Source organism: Haliotis rufescens, unplaced genomic scaffold (genome assembly GCF_023055435.1).
Source record: "Haliotis rufescens isolate VD_foot unplaced genomic scaffold, xgHalRufe1.0.p SCAF_3, whole genome shotgun sequence".
NCBI lineage: Eukaryota > Metazoa > Mollusca > Gastropoda > Lepetellida > Haliotidae > Haliotis > Haliotis rufescens.
This window is the reverse complement of record NW_025964001.1, coordinates 35,387,770-35,406,365: the sequence shown is the minus strand read 5'-3', so window position 1 is coordinate 35,406,365 and position 18,596 is coordinate 35,387,770. Positions and strand designations below refer to the sequence as shown.

The following is an 18,596-nucleotide window of genomic DNA, read 5'->3' as shown; positions in this document are numbered from 1 at the left end:
CCGATTTATAGTGCTAGCTCACTGAGATACCATGCCGCAGTTTAACATGAATACCCCACTCAGACACAGTATACTGACTCCGAGCCGACCAGTCCTTGTTTTAGCCCCTTAATGCCGAGCGCCAGACAGGGTAACATCAAGTACAATCTTTTAACGTCTTTTTGTATGACGCGGCCCGGGATCGAACCCTGGACCTTCTCCGGGCGGACGCTCTACCACTAGACCACGGAGGCGGTCTATTTATGTTAGTATGTTTGAGAATGTGTGCCATTGTTTGTTACTTTAGATGTTGTTTTTATGTGTTGTGTAATAAATGGGTTTTGTGTTTTGATTAGATAGTGAATTAAAATTGGGGTGCACGGGTGGCCAGTTGTCTCTGGCGCCGCATTTCGCTGTGTAGAGTTGCGTCCCTTGGGCACACCAGAAACCTATGATTGTGAGTTCGAATCCCGGTTCGCCCTGTTATGTTTATAGGTTGTCAGCACAATACTCGTGGGTTTCACCAAAGTGGTAAACTTCTGAGACCTGCATTCCTTCTGGGTTTTCCCCCATATTAAGCTGACACGCCGTGAAATAATGTTCAAAGTTAAAACCCAACTCACTCACTAATTAACATTGAGTCCATGAGCAACTTCCGTGTGTGTTGTCAACTGTACTAATGATTAACTTACAGGCGGAAGTATACGGTACTTATAGTACAACTTGATCAAACCTATACAGTGGTACCCGGTCAAGCGGACAGTAATGTTCCTCGTGGGACGAATAATCGTGACGAAGTAATGTCGCCTTATACACATTATTCTCAGTAATGTCCGTAATAAGGATTTGTTCCGGGTTCGGGGCGGTCGGGTAGCCTAGTGGTTAAAGCGTTCGCTCGTCACGCCGAAGACCCGAGTTCGATTCCCGACAGGGGTACAATGTGTTAAGCCCATTTCTGGTGTCCCCCGCCGTGATATTGCTGGAATATTGCTAAAAGCGCCGTAAAACCATACTCAGTCAGTGTTCCGGGTTCAATATTTATTCAATTATTTAAAGTTCTCAGTCCTATAGAACATTTAGGACAGAGGTTGCACAATAAATGTAAGCAACATATTATAAACTTCAAGTATATTGATGATCTGATATCGTTAAATAATGGTACAAATATCCATTTCCCGTCCATTGATTTACCCAACTAAAATAGAAATATAAGAGACCAATGAAACCGCCTCATCTGTATAAGATTAAGTTTGTTTGTTTGTTTGTTTGTTGTTTACCGCCGCACTCAGCAATGTTCCTGCTATATGACGGCGGTCCGGACCAGTCAGTCCAGTGATTGATATCATGAGCATCAAACCACACAATTGGGATACTATGACATGCATTAATAAAGTCAACGAGCCTGACAACCCGATCCCGTTGGTTGCCTTTTTCGACAAGTATGGGTTGCTGAAGAACTATTCTAACTCGGATCTTCAAGGGTCTTCAGATTTAGATCCATGCATAAAACTGGACTTTTATGGTCAGTTAACTCCCTTGCAGTCTTACAGTCTTGTGGTTAGCTTTTTATCACTCTGAATCTTTATTCAGATTTAGATCCATGCATTAAGATTTAGAGTGATAACCACAAGACTGTACAGCTTCCAAAGGCAAGGGGTTAACTGGCTATAAAAGTCCAGCTTCCACCCTTGCCGAACTAGGCTGGAATTATATTTCGGCTGGACCTACGAGTCTATTCATTGTCCAATCAAAATCGCGTAACGAAATCGACATCCGGTTCGTAACAACACATCAACTGCCGTGCAGATTCCGATCAATTTCAGAATTTGCAAAGCATGTGGTCCGTCAAATGGGCTTCGACAGATATTTTCCAAATCTTATCATGTTTTTAGCCAAGGTGCCCAAGTGAACTGATGCACTTAAAAAAGAAATTGTCTGCCTCAAATAATACATTGTTGCCAGACGTTCTTTGTATGAAATGATTTCGACAAATTTATAATTTGAAATGAGCTGTAACTGAACACACACACACACACACACACACACACACACACACACACACACAAAATAATATTAAATATTCGGTCCATAAGGGTAAGCATAATCTGCTCTAAATAATTTCTATATCGATCTGCATAATATGGTAAGTGTTGACAAGTTTTATCCAGCTCCCACAACACTGCAGGTATAATACTAGAAGTTTTGAGTCACATTTGACATGGCAGGTATCTAGCCAAGTATTATTTAATGCTTTCTGAATATGGCAATCGTCTGAGGTATGTAGCGTGGCAACACATTGTCATCGAGTTTGTTGAGGCGCCCGGCTGTTGTTTGTCAATACTTCAACATCACCATAAACCCTATTGATCTTCACGCGTGTACAAGAAGACACATTGCACAGAGTGGCTGGTAGCAACAGTTCCCCTCCTCTTGGTTTTCTCATATACGAAGTCGTTATGAGTTCCACAATCCTTCATTGCTGTCGAGGTATATGCAGTGAGTACGTTCGACTTGAACAGGAGTAGTGGCGGGTCTCAAAAGGAGGTTTCCAAAGGTAAGGAGCCTTTCAGTTTCAGGTTAAGGAATACGTTCCACCTCTTCCGATATATGTGTAGTAAGTTGATTGCACCAATGATCTTCAAAAATTGTAAATTAGGTTATGCATGACTTAATCACCTCATTTTAATGAGTAAACACAAATCGTTTACAGTGTCATCTCTTTAATCGCCCCCCCCCCCCCCACACACACACACACACACCCCACCCCACCCCCACCCGACCCCCAACACCCCCCTCATTCGGAAACTTCGACTTCCGGGCGATTCCTGCTTCCTGAAAGCTAAAACATATACAGAGTGACATTACATTACTCATGATTCCTTAATAAGGACATTTGTGAATCCGGACTATTTTACTGTGAACACTAGTGTCCGGTATTGCAGCGTTTGTATATCATCACCTCGTATCGAGGAGAGAACATGGCTAAACCTACACTTGCCATTGTAATGATTCGGATGCTGTTAATATGATGGTCTTCTGTTGATAGAGCTACTGTAATTCCACTATATTGGTTCAGTGTACTATGAAACCCCGTTTATACGGTCGGTTCAGTTCCCAGGCTAACCGTCTGGGTTAACCAATGACCGGATCAATGGATTAGGGTATGGGATGTGTTTATACATAGGAAGGTGGCGTGTCAGGTTTCACTGTAAACGCAAATGTGCGTGACAAACACGTCAGCATAATATTTATTATATCATGCATGTGTCTTTTTACTTCGCATATAAACAAGCAATTCTTATGTGAAATATTCGAATGTCATTCTAGGCAAGCGACCAACATTTGATAGCCATACCAGATGTTGCTATGGTTATGGAGGAGAAGCCATCTGAAGGTTGTCATTGTCGCCTGCCTTGTTATAGGTTTATGGTTGATGGCAAGTGGGAACAAGAATTTAAACGACCTTGAAAATCGTGATAATTACATACCTCACATGGTCAAGGTAAGTGCACAGAAGGATAATCAATGATTGTTTGTTTGTTTGTTTAACACCGCTATTATTCCAGCTATATGACGGCGGTCTGTAAATAATCGCGTCTGGACCAGACAATCCAATGATTGACATCATGATGCATCAACCAAGTCAGTGGGCCTGACCACCCGATCCCGTTAGTCGCCTTTTACGACAAGCATAGTCGCCTAAAACGGCAAGCATGGGTTACTGAAGACCTAATCTACCCCGGATCTTCACGGGTCGATAATCAATGTATGTGGATATCAACTATTAACGCCGATACACAAAGTGAATGAAGTAAATTGAATGTAAAATAATAAAATATTTAATGAGAATCAGATTTTGCAGGTGTCGATATCTCCTCATTGATGGAATGTGGAAAGGTGGAATGCCTGTTCTTTGCTTTAATTAGTATTTACATAACATTTTGAATGATATTCTAATTGCTATGTTTGCATTACTGGGATGTGATATAACTTCAACGTTCAAAATAACACAGTGCATTTATAGCATTGTATAACATACAGATATATGTACATATTAGTAAAAGGACCTATCGAGTAGGCTAGTGGTTCCCCATATGGGTACAGCGTCTGAAGCCCATTCGTGCTGCTCTAGATAGCCGTGATATGGCTAAATAAAACATAGGTTGACAATATCGAAAAATACTATGTGTGTCTATTTCTGGGATTTTATCGAGTATTTGCATCTTGGAAATTTTCATTCTAGCCCTTCAAGCTAAGGCTTTCGGGTCTCGAGATGAGTTTCCAAGATGCAAATACTCGATAAAATCCCGGAAATAGACACACACATAGTATTTATCTTCTAATTGTCCACCATGAACAGCCTCAAGATCAGGATCACGACCTTCCGCAGGATCTGCCCAAAGAGCAGAAGGAGATCCCACGGGTGGACAGCATTGAAGCCGTCTTAAAGAAGGGAGAACTTGGAAATTATGAACCCCCCAAAACAGAAGTACACTCTGGACCAGGTTGGTTCTGAAAATATATATTATTGATAAATCTCTAGTCCGGTATTTTTGTGTGAAATTTGTTGAAGCCAATTGACTTTATACGAGTAGAGCTATAAATGAAGGTTACAATATATGTGCCGTAGCTGTGCGTTAATTTGCATAGCAGAGGCTCGTTGTCAGTAAATAAAGGCTACAAAACCATTTCCATTATCATAATAAATATCTGCTCAAAGCAAAATCCATTGTACGATTTCGACTTTATCATAAGCATGTGTTTATGAATCACTGTCAATGACACATTCAACCACAAACCAGCTTGAGCCTTAAAGTAGTTTGCCACCCGCCATGGCGTTTGCCCTACCCTTTTATTGCAGAGAACATTGACTCTCTGTGTGGAAGAAGCAAAAGAATGCTAGGTCTTCAGCCACCCGTGCTTGCCGTTAAAGGCGACTATGTTTGTCGTAAGAGGCGACTAACGGGATCGGGTGGTCAGGCTTGGTTGATGAATGTCAACGTATCCCAATTGCGTGGATTGATGCTCATGGTGTCAATCACTGGATTGTATGGTACAGATTCGATTATTTACAGACCGCCGTCATATAGTTGGAATATTGCTTAAATGTGCGTTAAACAACAAACAAGTGCATGGTCCGGGCTGATGTTATTTTCGATAAATCTGTATCAACAACGCTATTGAAGACTTGTTACTGAATTTGTGTTTTGTTTAATTTCAGGCGAACTTGGAAGCGGGGTTTATGTGAAAACACATGACGAAGAGTCCATCAAAAAGTATGGATGTGACATGAGTGTGAGTGACAAGATCTCACTGGACCGATCTCTTCCTGACACAAGAGACACAGAGTAGGTGAACAGAGGGCTCTTCTACCATCAGGGTTGGTGCAGACGCATTTAATATTATATCTAACCCGTGAAGATCCGGGGTAGAACTGGTCTTCAGCAACCTATGCTTGTCGTAAGAGGCAATTAAAGGGACCCGGTGGTGATGCTCGTTGAACTTTGTTGAATGTCATCGGATCCCAATTGCGTAGATCGATGCTCGTGATGTCAATCACCGGACATCTGTTCCAGACTTGATTATATACAAATTGCCGTCAGATAGCTGCAATGTTGCCGAGTTCAGCGTTAAACAACAAACAAATAAACATTTTATGTCATCTGTAATAAAAATAAAATTCTCATTGCAAACATTTTTTTGTAAGAAAATGTCTGTCAGACAATGAGGAAATGTTTTATTTACGCAGTCACTAATCATCGCAGCAGGCATAAATCTAATGCAGGCTTTACATACCAGTGATATATGTGAAGTATATTCCTCAGTGTATCGGGTTCAAATCACAAGCATGAGCTTTCAGGGACCTATTAAACGCATTGGAGTTACATGGTTAAGAACTCTCCAGAAGCATTGGTCCTGGGGAGATTTGTCACAGTTCCTTTGGAATATTGAAGAATATTCTGAACACGATAACCTAACATTTTCAGAAAAGATTGTTCTTATAAGAAGGAATATAGCAGCAGTCTGACGTATGTGATTCTGATAACCAGAACCTTAAGAAAACATTTTTTAGAGAAATGAGTAACAATCCACGAATTATATTTTAAGTGGATCTATGTCACTGTCGCTACCAATATTTTCGAACCCTGTCGTCTCATCAGAACTCGTCTTCCAGAAATGCTAAATTTCTTGATTCTTATTTTACTAGTTCCTTGTATGCATTGACAAAATGCCAACACAATGCCATCCTTTGCTATTCCAGGTGCAAGTTCTGGCACTACTCGACCAGTCTGCCCAGTGCCTCTGTGGTCGTCGTATTCTACAACGAAGGCAACACGACCCTCCTGAGGACTGTCCACAGCATCATCAACAGATCCCCGTCCTCGCTCCTGAAGGAAGTGGTCCTTGTGGACGACGCCAGCACAGTTGGTAAAGACTCCCTTTCAGTAGGGTCTATTTTGTTACCATAACATGCGACCCGTGAAGATCCGGGCTAGAATAGGTCTTCAGCAACCCATGCTTGCAGTAAAAGGCGACTATGCTTGTCGTAAGAGGCTCGCTGACTTGGTTGATGCATGTCATCGTATCCCAACTGCATGGGTCGATGCTCTTGATGTCAATCACTGGATTGTCTGGTCCAGACTCGATTATTTACAGACCGCCGTCATATAGCTGGGATATTGCTGAGAGCGGCGTTAAACAACATTCAAACAATAACATGCTGGCAATGGGGTTGGGGGATATCAGTGCACCAAATAATGGTCTTCGCAATTTGTACCCATTTCCTGATCATGAACCATGACACACATGTTTAGCGTCGACCATGTGTTATCATTATGTAAGCCGTAACTATGTTCCATGTTTTAAGGATATGCTGCTTTGCTGATATACGCTAAACCGCTCTTTTCTATTCTAAGATCACCTGAAGACGCCCCTAGAAACCTACATCCAGCGTTTCAACGGGTTGGTCAAATTGTACCGGAACAAAGAGAGACTTGGGCTTATAGGTGCCCGGATGAGGGGAGCAAGGGAGGCAACCGGAGATGTCTTTGTTGTACTGGACTCACACTGTGAATGTAACGTGAATTGGTTACCTCCCCTGTTACAGAGAATTGCTCTCAACAGGTCAGTCGTGAAAAATGTTTTATTGCCCTAGTTCATTACAATGCTTAATGCTTGGTTTCAGCATCAGCCTAGCATCACCTCAATCCCATAGGTCATCTTGGCCAGCTTTCGGAGGACTCCCAGTTGGAGCTTGTTTTACTGGTTTCACTATTTGACGTTACTATGACATTAAACAACACATCTCGTGACTGTCGTTACTCGTATTAGGAATCTCGACTTCAAATTGTATAACCTTATGTTTATTAATATATCTTTTGAAATATTTCGTTTTGAATGTGTTTTCTGTTTGCATGAGACCTAAATAATATCATAATGTCTGTTTCGTATTGTAATAGCAGATATGAAAAAAGGTATAATTGTTTTTAGATAGACTATATTTTGACTTTTGATACTCAAAAAACACAAAGTACTTTGGATTGTATCAGTCTTCAGTCCTGACATAAAACTTTGAAATATACTGAACCGCAACAGAAACGTCACCATGGATAGATATATGAGAAATCGTATTTGTCAAAACACTGTAAACATACTTTGAGCCATATTTAAAAGATGAAACTTGGCAAAACTGATCATCAAGGTTGAAAATAAAGTGTCAAATGTTCTTAAAGTGAAATACAACATTAGTCTCTGAGAAAATGGCATCACAAGTCCGAATCTCGTGTGTCCGCCATGTGCTTTGATGACTGCCGTGCAACGTCGATACATGGAATGGATGAGGCGGTTGATGAAGGCCACAGGCACTTGAGTTCACCCTCTGAGGAACGCCTGACGCAGTTGTCGGCCTTGTTTGGGCGTCATTCAGCCGTCTTTGAATCTAGTCCAACAGGTGCTCAATGGGATTTAAATCGGGACTGAGGGCAGGCCACTGCATGGTTCTGACGACATTCTGCTGGAGGAAGTCTCTTGTTGCTCTCGCAGTGTGGGCACGGGCGTTATCATGCTGACACTCGTCGTTTCGGCGACGCGACAAATGAGATATGGCGTGTGGTCTCAAAACTTGATCAATGTACCGAGCAGGCGTGACACCATTGCCTCTCCCTGTACCGATGTTCTGGAATACCGCAGGGCCGACCATCTGTGCAAGACCAATTCCACCCCACACCATGATGCTCGGACCACCCAACGTGTCTCTCTCAACAACACAAGCATCCGAGTAACGCTCCCACGGCGTCGACAGACTCTCTGTGTCTCTCTGCCATCTGCTGTTGAGATACAGTAACGGCTCTCGTCTGTGAAGAGGACTCTTCTCCACTGCTGTGTTTCCCACTGACGGTCCCGGCGATGACCTGGTGTCAGAATGGTTCCTCGGTGTGGCCTGTGACAGTGGAGGTGTTTGCTCGTCAATCGTCGACGCACGGTGTTCGAACTGATGTGTCGCTGGTGTGTCCCCATGATCTGTCGAGCGATCTTGAAGATGTTGTCGCACAATCTGACGATCCTGACGTCGGGTGATGACCCTTGGTCTCCCACTACGTGGTCGATCATCTGTAGTGTTGGTGGTCTGGTACCGTTGCTGGAGCCTGTATATGGTCCTTATGTGGACTTGAAATGCATTGGCTACTTGCCGGGCGGTTTGTCCAGCTTACAATCGTCCAAGGGCTTGGTGTCGCTGATTTCTTGTCAATCTTGGCATGTGGTAATAATTCAATAACGAATGAATGTTATCCGATCTGGGTGGATTTTTATAGGGCGAGAAATGGGGGAACGCACGTGCATTTCAATTTGCACGGAACTCACGTGCATCGGGTTACCATGGCCGTTGACGTGATGCATTTGGGCGATCGGTTTTATTGTCATCTGCTTTAAACATCTTATCAACAAATTTCATTTTTCCGGACAAGGTAATGTGAAAGTTTAGAAACTTTGACAAAAATTACCCAGATATTCAAATGACAACTTTCCATGCAATGTTACTTGGTGTGACTTTTCTTTGGCGGTTCAGTATATATTCATGAAGTTTGGAGTCATTCATACCTTGAAACGATAAAGCAGAAAGAAATCAACGTTTTAAAGAAATAAATGATGTCCTTTTTAGTACATGTTGTATGATTATGCTTCAGGAAGACCTTAGCTCTACCAACTGTAGACTACATCCAATACTCCAACTTACTTTACTATGCATTGCCGTTACTCGGGCAAAAGAAAGGTGTGTTTGATTGGGGCTTTAACTACAAGCAGATACCACTAACAGCTGAGGAGAAAGCCAGACAGACGCACTCAACGGAACCGCATAAGTGAGTTTAAATTCATCTTGTCTGCTAAGACCAAGGTATTGTCTGTTATGAACATTGTCGTAAACGTTGACGTGAGTGGGTATCGGGTGGATTCTGTGGCTACACTTTTGAAAGAGAATCTGTCTACCCCGCTGTCCGAGCTTTTGTATTATTATTGTTGTTGTTATTGTTAGTTTTACTCATGCATCTTGTTTCGAGCAGATCTCCAACGCACGCAGGTGGCCTTTTTGCTATGAACCGAGAGTATTTTCATGAAATTGGCGGATATGATTCCAGTCTTCAGGTGTGGGGTGGGGAAAACTTTCAGCTGTCTTTCAAGGTAAGAATGCTTTGATATGATAACAACCTTTGATTCAGACAGTTATATAAGGAGTAATACAGTTGCGTCCCTTTGTTGTGCCCGTGCGCTTGATTCACAGCTCAGCACTTTTAGTGGCACAATTTTGTCTCACAGTAAGCATGGGTTTATACTCCCCTGGGAGCTGAGAATGGGGAGTGTGAATATAGCGCTTTATTATTATTATTGTTATTATAATAATAATAATAATAATAATAATAATAATAATAATAATAATAATTTTAATAATAATAATAATTATTATTAAACTGTTATTGTTATTATTATTATTCGCGGCGACGTTACTTCTGAATAAGTAATTCACATGTCCATTATGCCGAAAGGCTGGGTTCGATTCCCCATATGGTTACAATGTGTGAAGCACAATTCTGGTGCCCCCCTCCGTGATGATAAAAAAGAAACCCGGCATAAAACCAACTCATTCATTCGCGTGCTACTCCGTACTTCCTCTCATGACGATTGTATATCTACCCTTCCAGGTATGGATGTGTGGGGGTCAGATAGAGTGGGTGCCGTGCTCCAGGGTGGGGCACATCTATCACCCCTACATCCCCTACAGCGTCAACATCGCCGCCACGGACACAATCAAGATACCCGCAATACGGCATGTAAGTAGCAATATAAATAAGGGTACAATCTGTCATCAATGTTAAGATGAAAGACCGAAAGTCCGAGCCTTCAGCGTCCATTCACTTAAAAGCCGGGGGTGGTGGGGTAGCCTGGAGGTTAAAGCGTTCGTCCGCCACGCCGACGACCAAGGTGCGATTCCCCACATTTCTGGTGTCCCCCGCCGTGATATTGCAGGAATATTACTGAAAGCGGCGTAAAACCATACTCACTCACTCCTTTTTTCGCCAATATGTTTGTGAACCACAAAAAGATGGTTCTGCAGTTAGTAAACCTTGAGGTCTTCATTAAGTTGGGTTTTTTTCGGCTCAGTGAAAAAAAAACACCAAGCGATTACCGGACAAACTGGTTGTGCGTTTGTTTCATTTCTGCAATTCGTGTTTTACAAATGTCAAACTGAATAGTTTTGTTGTGTTATTAGATCTCGTTATATTAGACTTTTACGAGATTTTATCACGATTGCGGTTAACAATATAAAGTTGTAATTCAGTAATACGCATAACAGTTTTGTCCATGGACACTTGGTTACTCTTTTTAGGATAAAGATTTGATACCTTTTTAAATTGTATTAGACTAAGCAGTATACCCCATCAGGATCCTTCTATATTGGTAACATAAGTGTATATAAAGCTGTTGAATAATACAATTTCAGCTGTCAATAATCATCAAAATACTACTACTACTACTACTACTACTACTACTACTACTACTACTACTGCTGCTGCTACTAATAATGTCGGTGTTGATTTTGTTGATGGTTCTGTACTGCTGGACGGTACAGAAATGAGTGTCAACCAAACGAAGTGCCATATCAAGTTTTTCAAGCAGAGGCTTTCTGAACGAGTTAATGTGCAGTGTGTTGAGAAGATCAGCAATCCTGCAGAGTCCTTCGCTTGGATGAAGTCGTCTGGCCTGAAAAGTGAAACAGAAGGCTTTCTGTTTGCTGTTCAGGACCAGTCACCTCCAACTCGAAACCGTCAATGTGTGATTTTGCATCAAAATGTGAATATGAAATGTAGATTATGTAATGAATTTAATGAGACTGTCCAACACATGGTGAGTTGATGCCTAGCCTTGGCACAGACACAGTATCTTAAGCGACATGATGGGGTGGCTCGATCATTTTACCGTCTTCGCCATGCTTGTGGTTTTGACACAGAGGTCCATCCATGGTACTACCCGGAATATGTAGAGGGCGTCATGGAAAATGATAAATACAAAATCCTTTGGAATAGACCCGTATACAGCCTCAGACATATCCAGGCCAATAAACCCGATCTTGACCTTTTGGATAAATCCAATGAAATCATTTATATTATCGAATTTTCTGTCCCTTTCGACACCAATGTGATTGGCAAGATTGAGGAAAAACATGGCAAATATGCAGACCTCGCTTTCGCAATGTCACGCTTGCACCCCAAGTACCAAGTTGTCCGACTCCCCATTGTTCTCGGTACTTTAGGTTTGGTACCTCCCAATCTGTTGACTGACATTGGGAGAGTACCCGGGTTTGCTACCAGGAATACAGTCCTTCTGACAATTTGGGTAATACAGAAGGCTGCAGTGTTGGGTAGTCTTCACAAGCAGCGCTGCCTTGAAGAAGTCTCATTCGCTGTCTGTAGAGGGGACAAGGACCCTGAGCTGATGATGAGCCTAACAAGCCTAACTGTGCCTGGATCACCCAAATCCTCTTTGCGTCATCTTTTATTTTAATCTGTAAATGATAATACTCATTAAACATCCCATATATTGCAATATTCATCTTTCATTTAGACCTGAAAGTCAACTGCTCCCCATAGTTGTAATATGTAATTTATCATCCAAAACTGGCTCCCACAGGAGATATAGCTTGGATGAGATCAAGCGATATCTACACTGTAGATGTCGCTGCAATGAAATTACATCACAATGGTTTGCAGACCATTGTGACGTCACTGGTTACCATGACCTCACAATCAAATGACATCATCAATGGCTCTGCTACTGAAGCTGTTTGCAGTACTTTTTAGACTGAAGACACTGCCAATTACTGTCTACAAATTGAAAAAAGTTGAATGAATGATGTTGGATGATAAATAAAATCTCACCCTCGTGTCTTTTGATATCAAATATATCAACACTCGTTGATAAAAGTGGCAAAAATCCTCGGCAAGCCTCGGAATTTTTCCACTTTTATCAACTCGTGTTGATATATTTGATATCAAAAGACACGAGGGTGAGATTCTCTATGTATAATGATAATACTAATATTGATTAATAAATGTGCTCCTTGTTACTTTCCAGAATTATCTCCGAGTTGCGGAGGGTTGGATGGATGAATACAAGGACAACTTTTACATTCGGGAGCCTGACTTACGGGGGTATCACGTTGACGTGTCTGACCAGTGGGAGCTGAGACGGAAACTCGGCTGCAAAAGCTTCAAGTGGTACATGGAGAATATCGCCCCTGACATGTTGCTGTACTTCCCGCAACTTCTACCGAATATACAGTGGGGAATGGTATAACTTTCTGTATATCCAGATAGATCAATCAGTGTACAGTGGGGCATGACATAACTTTCTGTATATCCAGATAGATCAGTCAGTGTACAGTGGGGAAAGGTATAACTTTCTGTATATCCATATAGATCAGTCAGTGTACAGTGGGGAATTGTATAACTTTCTGTATATCCAGATAGATCAGTCAGTGTACAGTGGAGAATAGTATAACTTTCTGTATATCCAGATAGATCAGTCAGTGTACAGTGGGGCATGGTATAACTTTCTGTATATCCATATAGATCAGTCAGTGTACAGTGGGGAATGGTATAACTTTCTGTATATCCAGATAGATCAGTCAGTGTACAGTGGGGCATGGTATAACTTTCTGTATATCCAGATAGATCAGTCAGTGTACATTGGGGCATGGTATAACTTTCTGTATATCCAGATAGATCAGTCAGTGTACAGTGGGGCATGGTATAACTTTCTGTATATCCAGATAGATCAGTCAGTGTACATTGGGGCATGGTATAACTTTCTGTATATCCAGATAGATCAGTCAGTGTACATTGGGGAATGGTATAACTTTCTGTATATCCAGATAGATCAGTCAGTGTACAGTGGGGCATGGTATAACTTTCTGTATATCCAGATAGATCAGTCAGTGTACAGTGGGGCATGGTATAACTTTCTGTATATCCATATAGATCAGTCATTGTACAGTGGGGCATGGTAAAACCTGTATATCCAGATAGATCAGTCAGTGTACATTGGGGCATGGTATAACTTTCTGTATATCCAGATAGATCAGTCAGTGTACATTGGGGCATGGTATAACTTTCTGTATATCCATATAGATCAGTCAGTGTACATTGGGGCATAGTATAACTTTCTGTATATTCAGATACATCAGTCAGTGTACATTGGGGCATGGTATTACTTTCTGTATATCCAGATAGATCAGTCAGTGTACATTGGGGCATGGTATAACTTTCTGTATATCCAGATAGATCAGTCAGTGTACATTGGGGCATGGTATAACTTTCTGTATATCCATATAGATCAGTCAGTGTACAGTGGGGCATGGTATAACTTTCTGTATATCCATATAGATCAGTCAGTGTACATTGGGGAATGGTATAACTTTCTGTATATCCAGATAGATCAGTCAGTGTACAGTGGGGCATGGTATAACTTTCTGTATATCCAGATAGATCAGTCAGTGTACAGTGGGGCATGGTATAACTTTCTGTATATCCATATAGATCAGTCATTGTACAGTGGGGCATGGTAAAACCTGTATATCCAGATAGATCAGTCAGTGTACATTGGGGCATGGTATAACTTTCTGTATATCCAGATAGATCAGTCAGTGTACATTGGGGCATGGTATAACTTTCTGTATATCCATATAGATCAGTCAGTGTACATTGGGGCATAGTATAACTTTCTGTATATTCAGATACATCAGTCAGTGTACATTGGGGCATGGTATTACTTTCTGTATATCCAGATAGATCAGTCAGTGTACATTGGGGCATGGTATAACTTTCTGTATATCCAGATAGATCAGTCAGTGTACATTGGGGCATGGTATAACTTTCTGTATATCCATATAGATCAGTCAGTGTACATTGGGGCATGGTATTACTTTCTGTATATCCAGATAGATCAGTCAGTGTACATTGGGGCATGGTATAACTTTCTGTATATCCAGATAGATCAGTCAGTGTACAGTGGGGCATGGTAAAACCTGTATATCCAGATAGATCAGTCAGTGTACATTGGGGCATGGTATAACTTTCTGTATATCCAGATAGATCAGTCAGTGTACATTGGGGCATGGTATAACTTTCTGTATATCCATATAGATCAGTCAGTGTACATTGGGGCATAGTATAACTTTCTGTATATTCAGATACATCAGTCAGTGTACATTGGGGCATGGTATTACTTTCTGTATATCCAGATAGATCAGTCAGTGTACATTGGGGCATGGTATAACTTTCTGTATATCCAGATAGATCAGTCAGTGTACATTGGGGCATGGTATAACTTTCTGTATATCCATATAGATCAGTCAGTGTACAGTGGGGCATGGTATAACTTTCTGTATATCCATATAGATCAGTCAGTGTACATTGGGGAATGGTATAACTTTCTGTATATCCAGATAGATCAGTCAGTGTACAGTGGGGCATGGTATAACTTTCTGTATATCCAGATAGATCAGTCAGTGTACAGTGGGGCATGGTATAACTTTCTGTATATCCATATAGATCAGTCATTGTACAGTGGGGCATGGTAAAACCTGTATATCCAGATAGATCAGTCAGTGTACATTGGGGCATGGTATAACTTTCTGTATATCCAGATAGATCAGTCAGTGTACATTGGGGCATGGTATAACTTTCTGTATATCCATATAGATCAGTCAGTGTACATTGGGGCATAGTATAACTTTCTGTATATTCAGATACATCAGTCAGTGTACATTGGGGCATGGTATTACTTTCTGTATATCCAGATAGATCAGTCAGTGTACATTGGGGCATGGTATAACTTTCTGTATATCCAGATAGATCAGTCAGTGTACATTGGGGCATGGTATAACTTTCTGTATATCCATATAGATCAGTCAGTGTACATTGGGGCATGGTATTACTTTCTGTATATCCAGATAGATCAGTCAGTGTACATTGGGGCATGGTATTACTTCCTGTATATCCAGATAGATCGGTCAGTGTACATTGGGGCATAGTATAACTTTCTGTATATCCAGATAGATCAGTCAGTGTACATTGGGGCACAGTATAACTTTCTGTATATCCAGATAGATCGGTCAGTGTACATTGGGGCATGGTACTTCTTTCTGTATATCCAGATAGGTCTGTCTGTGTACAGTGGAGTATTGTGTTACTTTCTTTGTGTAGAGATTGTTTAATCTCCTTTGCATGGAGATTGTTTTTGTGACATCTTAGCAAGGCAGTTGCTTTTTTCGAGTTATATTTTCTCTATGTTTAGATACGCCTTAAGGGGACAAACAGTTGTCTATGGAAATATAACAGATCTGTGAAAGTGACAACATGTGACGGTCGAGCTGACGAGGTACTGTGTGTTGTTGTAATTTGATCAATACATATTATTTTGTGTGTTTCATGGGTCAGTGTTAACCTCCAGAGGTTACTTCCCGTATTTCCGTCGCGTTGGTTTTCGGGATCAGCAGAGCAAAGCAGAAATACAACCAACTTTAACTGAGTTTTTTACAAGATCTCTGAATTTTATCTTTTTAAGATCTTTCGTCGGAATACAAAAGGACAAATAGCTTTAGGTGAAGACTGTATAGCAGCTAGAGTACAAAAGACAATTACTCTGAAGTTCAGGCACTGCGCAGGTCCTGATAATGAACCGTGGAACTGGATTCAGGTATGTAAGACTGGGTATTGCATGTTTAGATTGTAGGAGAGACCCGTTTGTATGCGTGAGTTAGAGGATGGGGTTAATGCCAGAGTAAGGTGCAAATCCTCACAGTGGCCTGGGTTTAACAATCTGATTTATGGTGAATATTATTTTACGCCGCAACCAGCACTGTTACGGTACATGGAGGAAAAGAACAATGGTTGAACGCATACATGTGCATGACGAAGGCCATCTGTGAATGTTGACACACATTGATTGTATAACCACTTTGGCACCACGTTGTGCCTACAAGGGACCTTTTTATGCCCCGGCATCTATGGGAAAATCGTTCAAAGCGGTGTTAAACACAACTCACTCGCTCACTATGGGGAAATCTGGTAGTGAACTAACAAAATATCGGGGTCGCCGGAACGCTATGCCACACCTCAGCTCGAACACCTGTCATGACTGAGTGTAGGCCATCCAGAATTATGTTCATAATTACTATAGATGTGTTGCAGTCACCCAATCAACATGATGTCGTCTTCATAATACAAGGGCGGGTGCTCCACTCGACTCACAGCGGGATATTCTTAGCATCGTATCATTTTAAAAACAAAGTAACAAGTCTTATGTGTCGTTAACAAAAGTAACGTGTTTAATGTTTCGTTAACAAAAGTAACACGTTTCATGTGTCGTTAACAAAAGTAACACGTGTCATGTTTCGTTAACAAAAATAACATGTTTTATGTTTCGTTAACAAAAGTAACATGTTTCATGTGTCGTTAACAAAAGTAACACGTTTCATGTTTCGTTAACAAAAGTAACATGTTTCATGTTTCGTTAACAAAAATAACATGTTTTATGTTTCGTTAACAAAAGTAACGTGTTTTATGTTTCGTTAACAAAAGTAACATGTTTCATGTTTCATTAACAAAAGTAACATGTTTCATGTTTCGTTAACAAAAGTAACATGTTTCATGTTTCGTTAACAAAATTAACATGTTTCATGTTTCTTTAACAAAAGTAACATGTTTTATGTTTCGTTAACAAAAGTTACATGTTTCATGTTTCGTTAACAAAAGTAACATGTTTCATGTTTCGTTGACAAAAGTAACATGTTTCATGTTTCGTTAACTACTGCTTAGTATTCTTTAATTTCCAAATCGGTTCTCATCCGCGATTACCTGTATAATATTGTTGAGATAAATACCCTGCACCCTAGTTTCGTTTTGAGCCCGACGCTAAACATACTACTCATTCAATAACACTCATGAACGACATTAATTCTAAGCTGATGTAGCGGATATACAATGTACGAGTCCCGGGGTGAGATTCGAACCACAGACCTGATCCGAATTCGGATACCTTGTCCACATGACAAACAGTTACTCCGTCAGCAAGCTACCGGGTTCGGATGTCATTTTTGGAATGTTCTCACGCCCTGCTACGTATTCCCCGTGAACAGAGGGCTAGACCCAGACAGCAAAGTAGGGTACTGAGACTTCTTTTGCTCAAATTTAATATGAACATGCTCAACCACACGTTCAGCGCCAGTATAACGAGTCCTGTGATCCGACCACCTTATCTGATCTTATTAAAATAAACACCATTTTACTTCCCACTGTTCACTCTTTCAGGACACGTACCAAATTCGACACACGGAGAAAGATCTTTGTATAAAGGGGTCATCTACATCCGGGGATGTCGTGTTGGAGCCATGTGATCAAACCAGTATGGACCAGAAATGGACAGTTGAGACATACTATTCCTGGAAGAACAACACGTGACAAGTGTCCCAAAGTGCTCCCTTCATGTGTAAAGTTCTCGCGAAGGCTATTTACAGAGGAAACATAAGACTGATACGAATATATTTGGTTTTCTTACGTATTTTGTACAGGCTCTATTAGAAACCTCTGAGGAAAGTTAGACAGAGTTGTATTTTGTATTGAGAACTACTACTTTGTGTGTGTGTGTGTGTGTGTGTGTGTGTGTGTGTGTGTGTGTGTGTGTGTGTGTGTGAGAGAGATACATGGTTAGGAGAAATGTGTAGTGCGATTACAAGGTAGCTGGCACGCAACTTTGCTCCTATATTTTCCTGGATTTGTCAAGTTTGTTGATGTCTGCAGTACCCTACCAATCAGCATTGTGTGGCAATCATATCACCGAGACAGCCATCTATGTGAATCCAATGATTTAGTACGATATTTGTGTACGTGCGACGGGAAACCCTGGGCTTCGTCTTCAGTCTAAACAGGCTTTAGTTACCTAGTTAACTTCAAATTTGTAGAGTGGTGTCTCAATGAAAATAAAAAATACATAGGAAGTTCTTCTGAACAGCATACTCGTATACTTCCACAAATGGATAAATATCTTGTTAAAAACTCGTAACT

General features: G+C 41.0%; 1 protein-coding gene across 1 annotated transcript; it reads left to right on the top strand.

The window, feature by feature from the left end:
- Positions 1 to 2,335: 2,335 nt before the first annotated feature.
- On the top strand, positions 2,336 to 18,132 carry LOC124119372 (probable N-acetylgalactosaminyltransferase 7). Its single transcript, XM_046481864.2, has 13 exons — positions 2,336 to 2,533; positions 3,307 to 3,481; positions 4,340 to 4,484; positions 5,201 to 5,327; positions 6,242 to 6,408; positions 6,897 to 7,104; positions 9,165 to 9,338; positions 9,540 to 9,657; positions 10,176 to 10,304; positions 12,607 to 12,822; positions 15,829 to 15,912; positions 16,099 to 16,230; positions 17,844 to 18,132. Exons 2-13 carry the CDS (start codon positions 3,338 to 3,340, stop codon positions 17,991 to 17,993), a joined length of 1,794 nt encoding a protein of 597 aa, XP_046337820.2. The 5' UTR covers positions 2,336 to 2,533; positions 3,307 to 3,337; the 3' UTR covers positions 17,994 to 18,132.
- Positions 18,133 to 18,596: the final 464 nt, after the last annotated feature.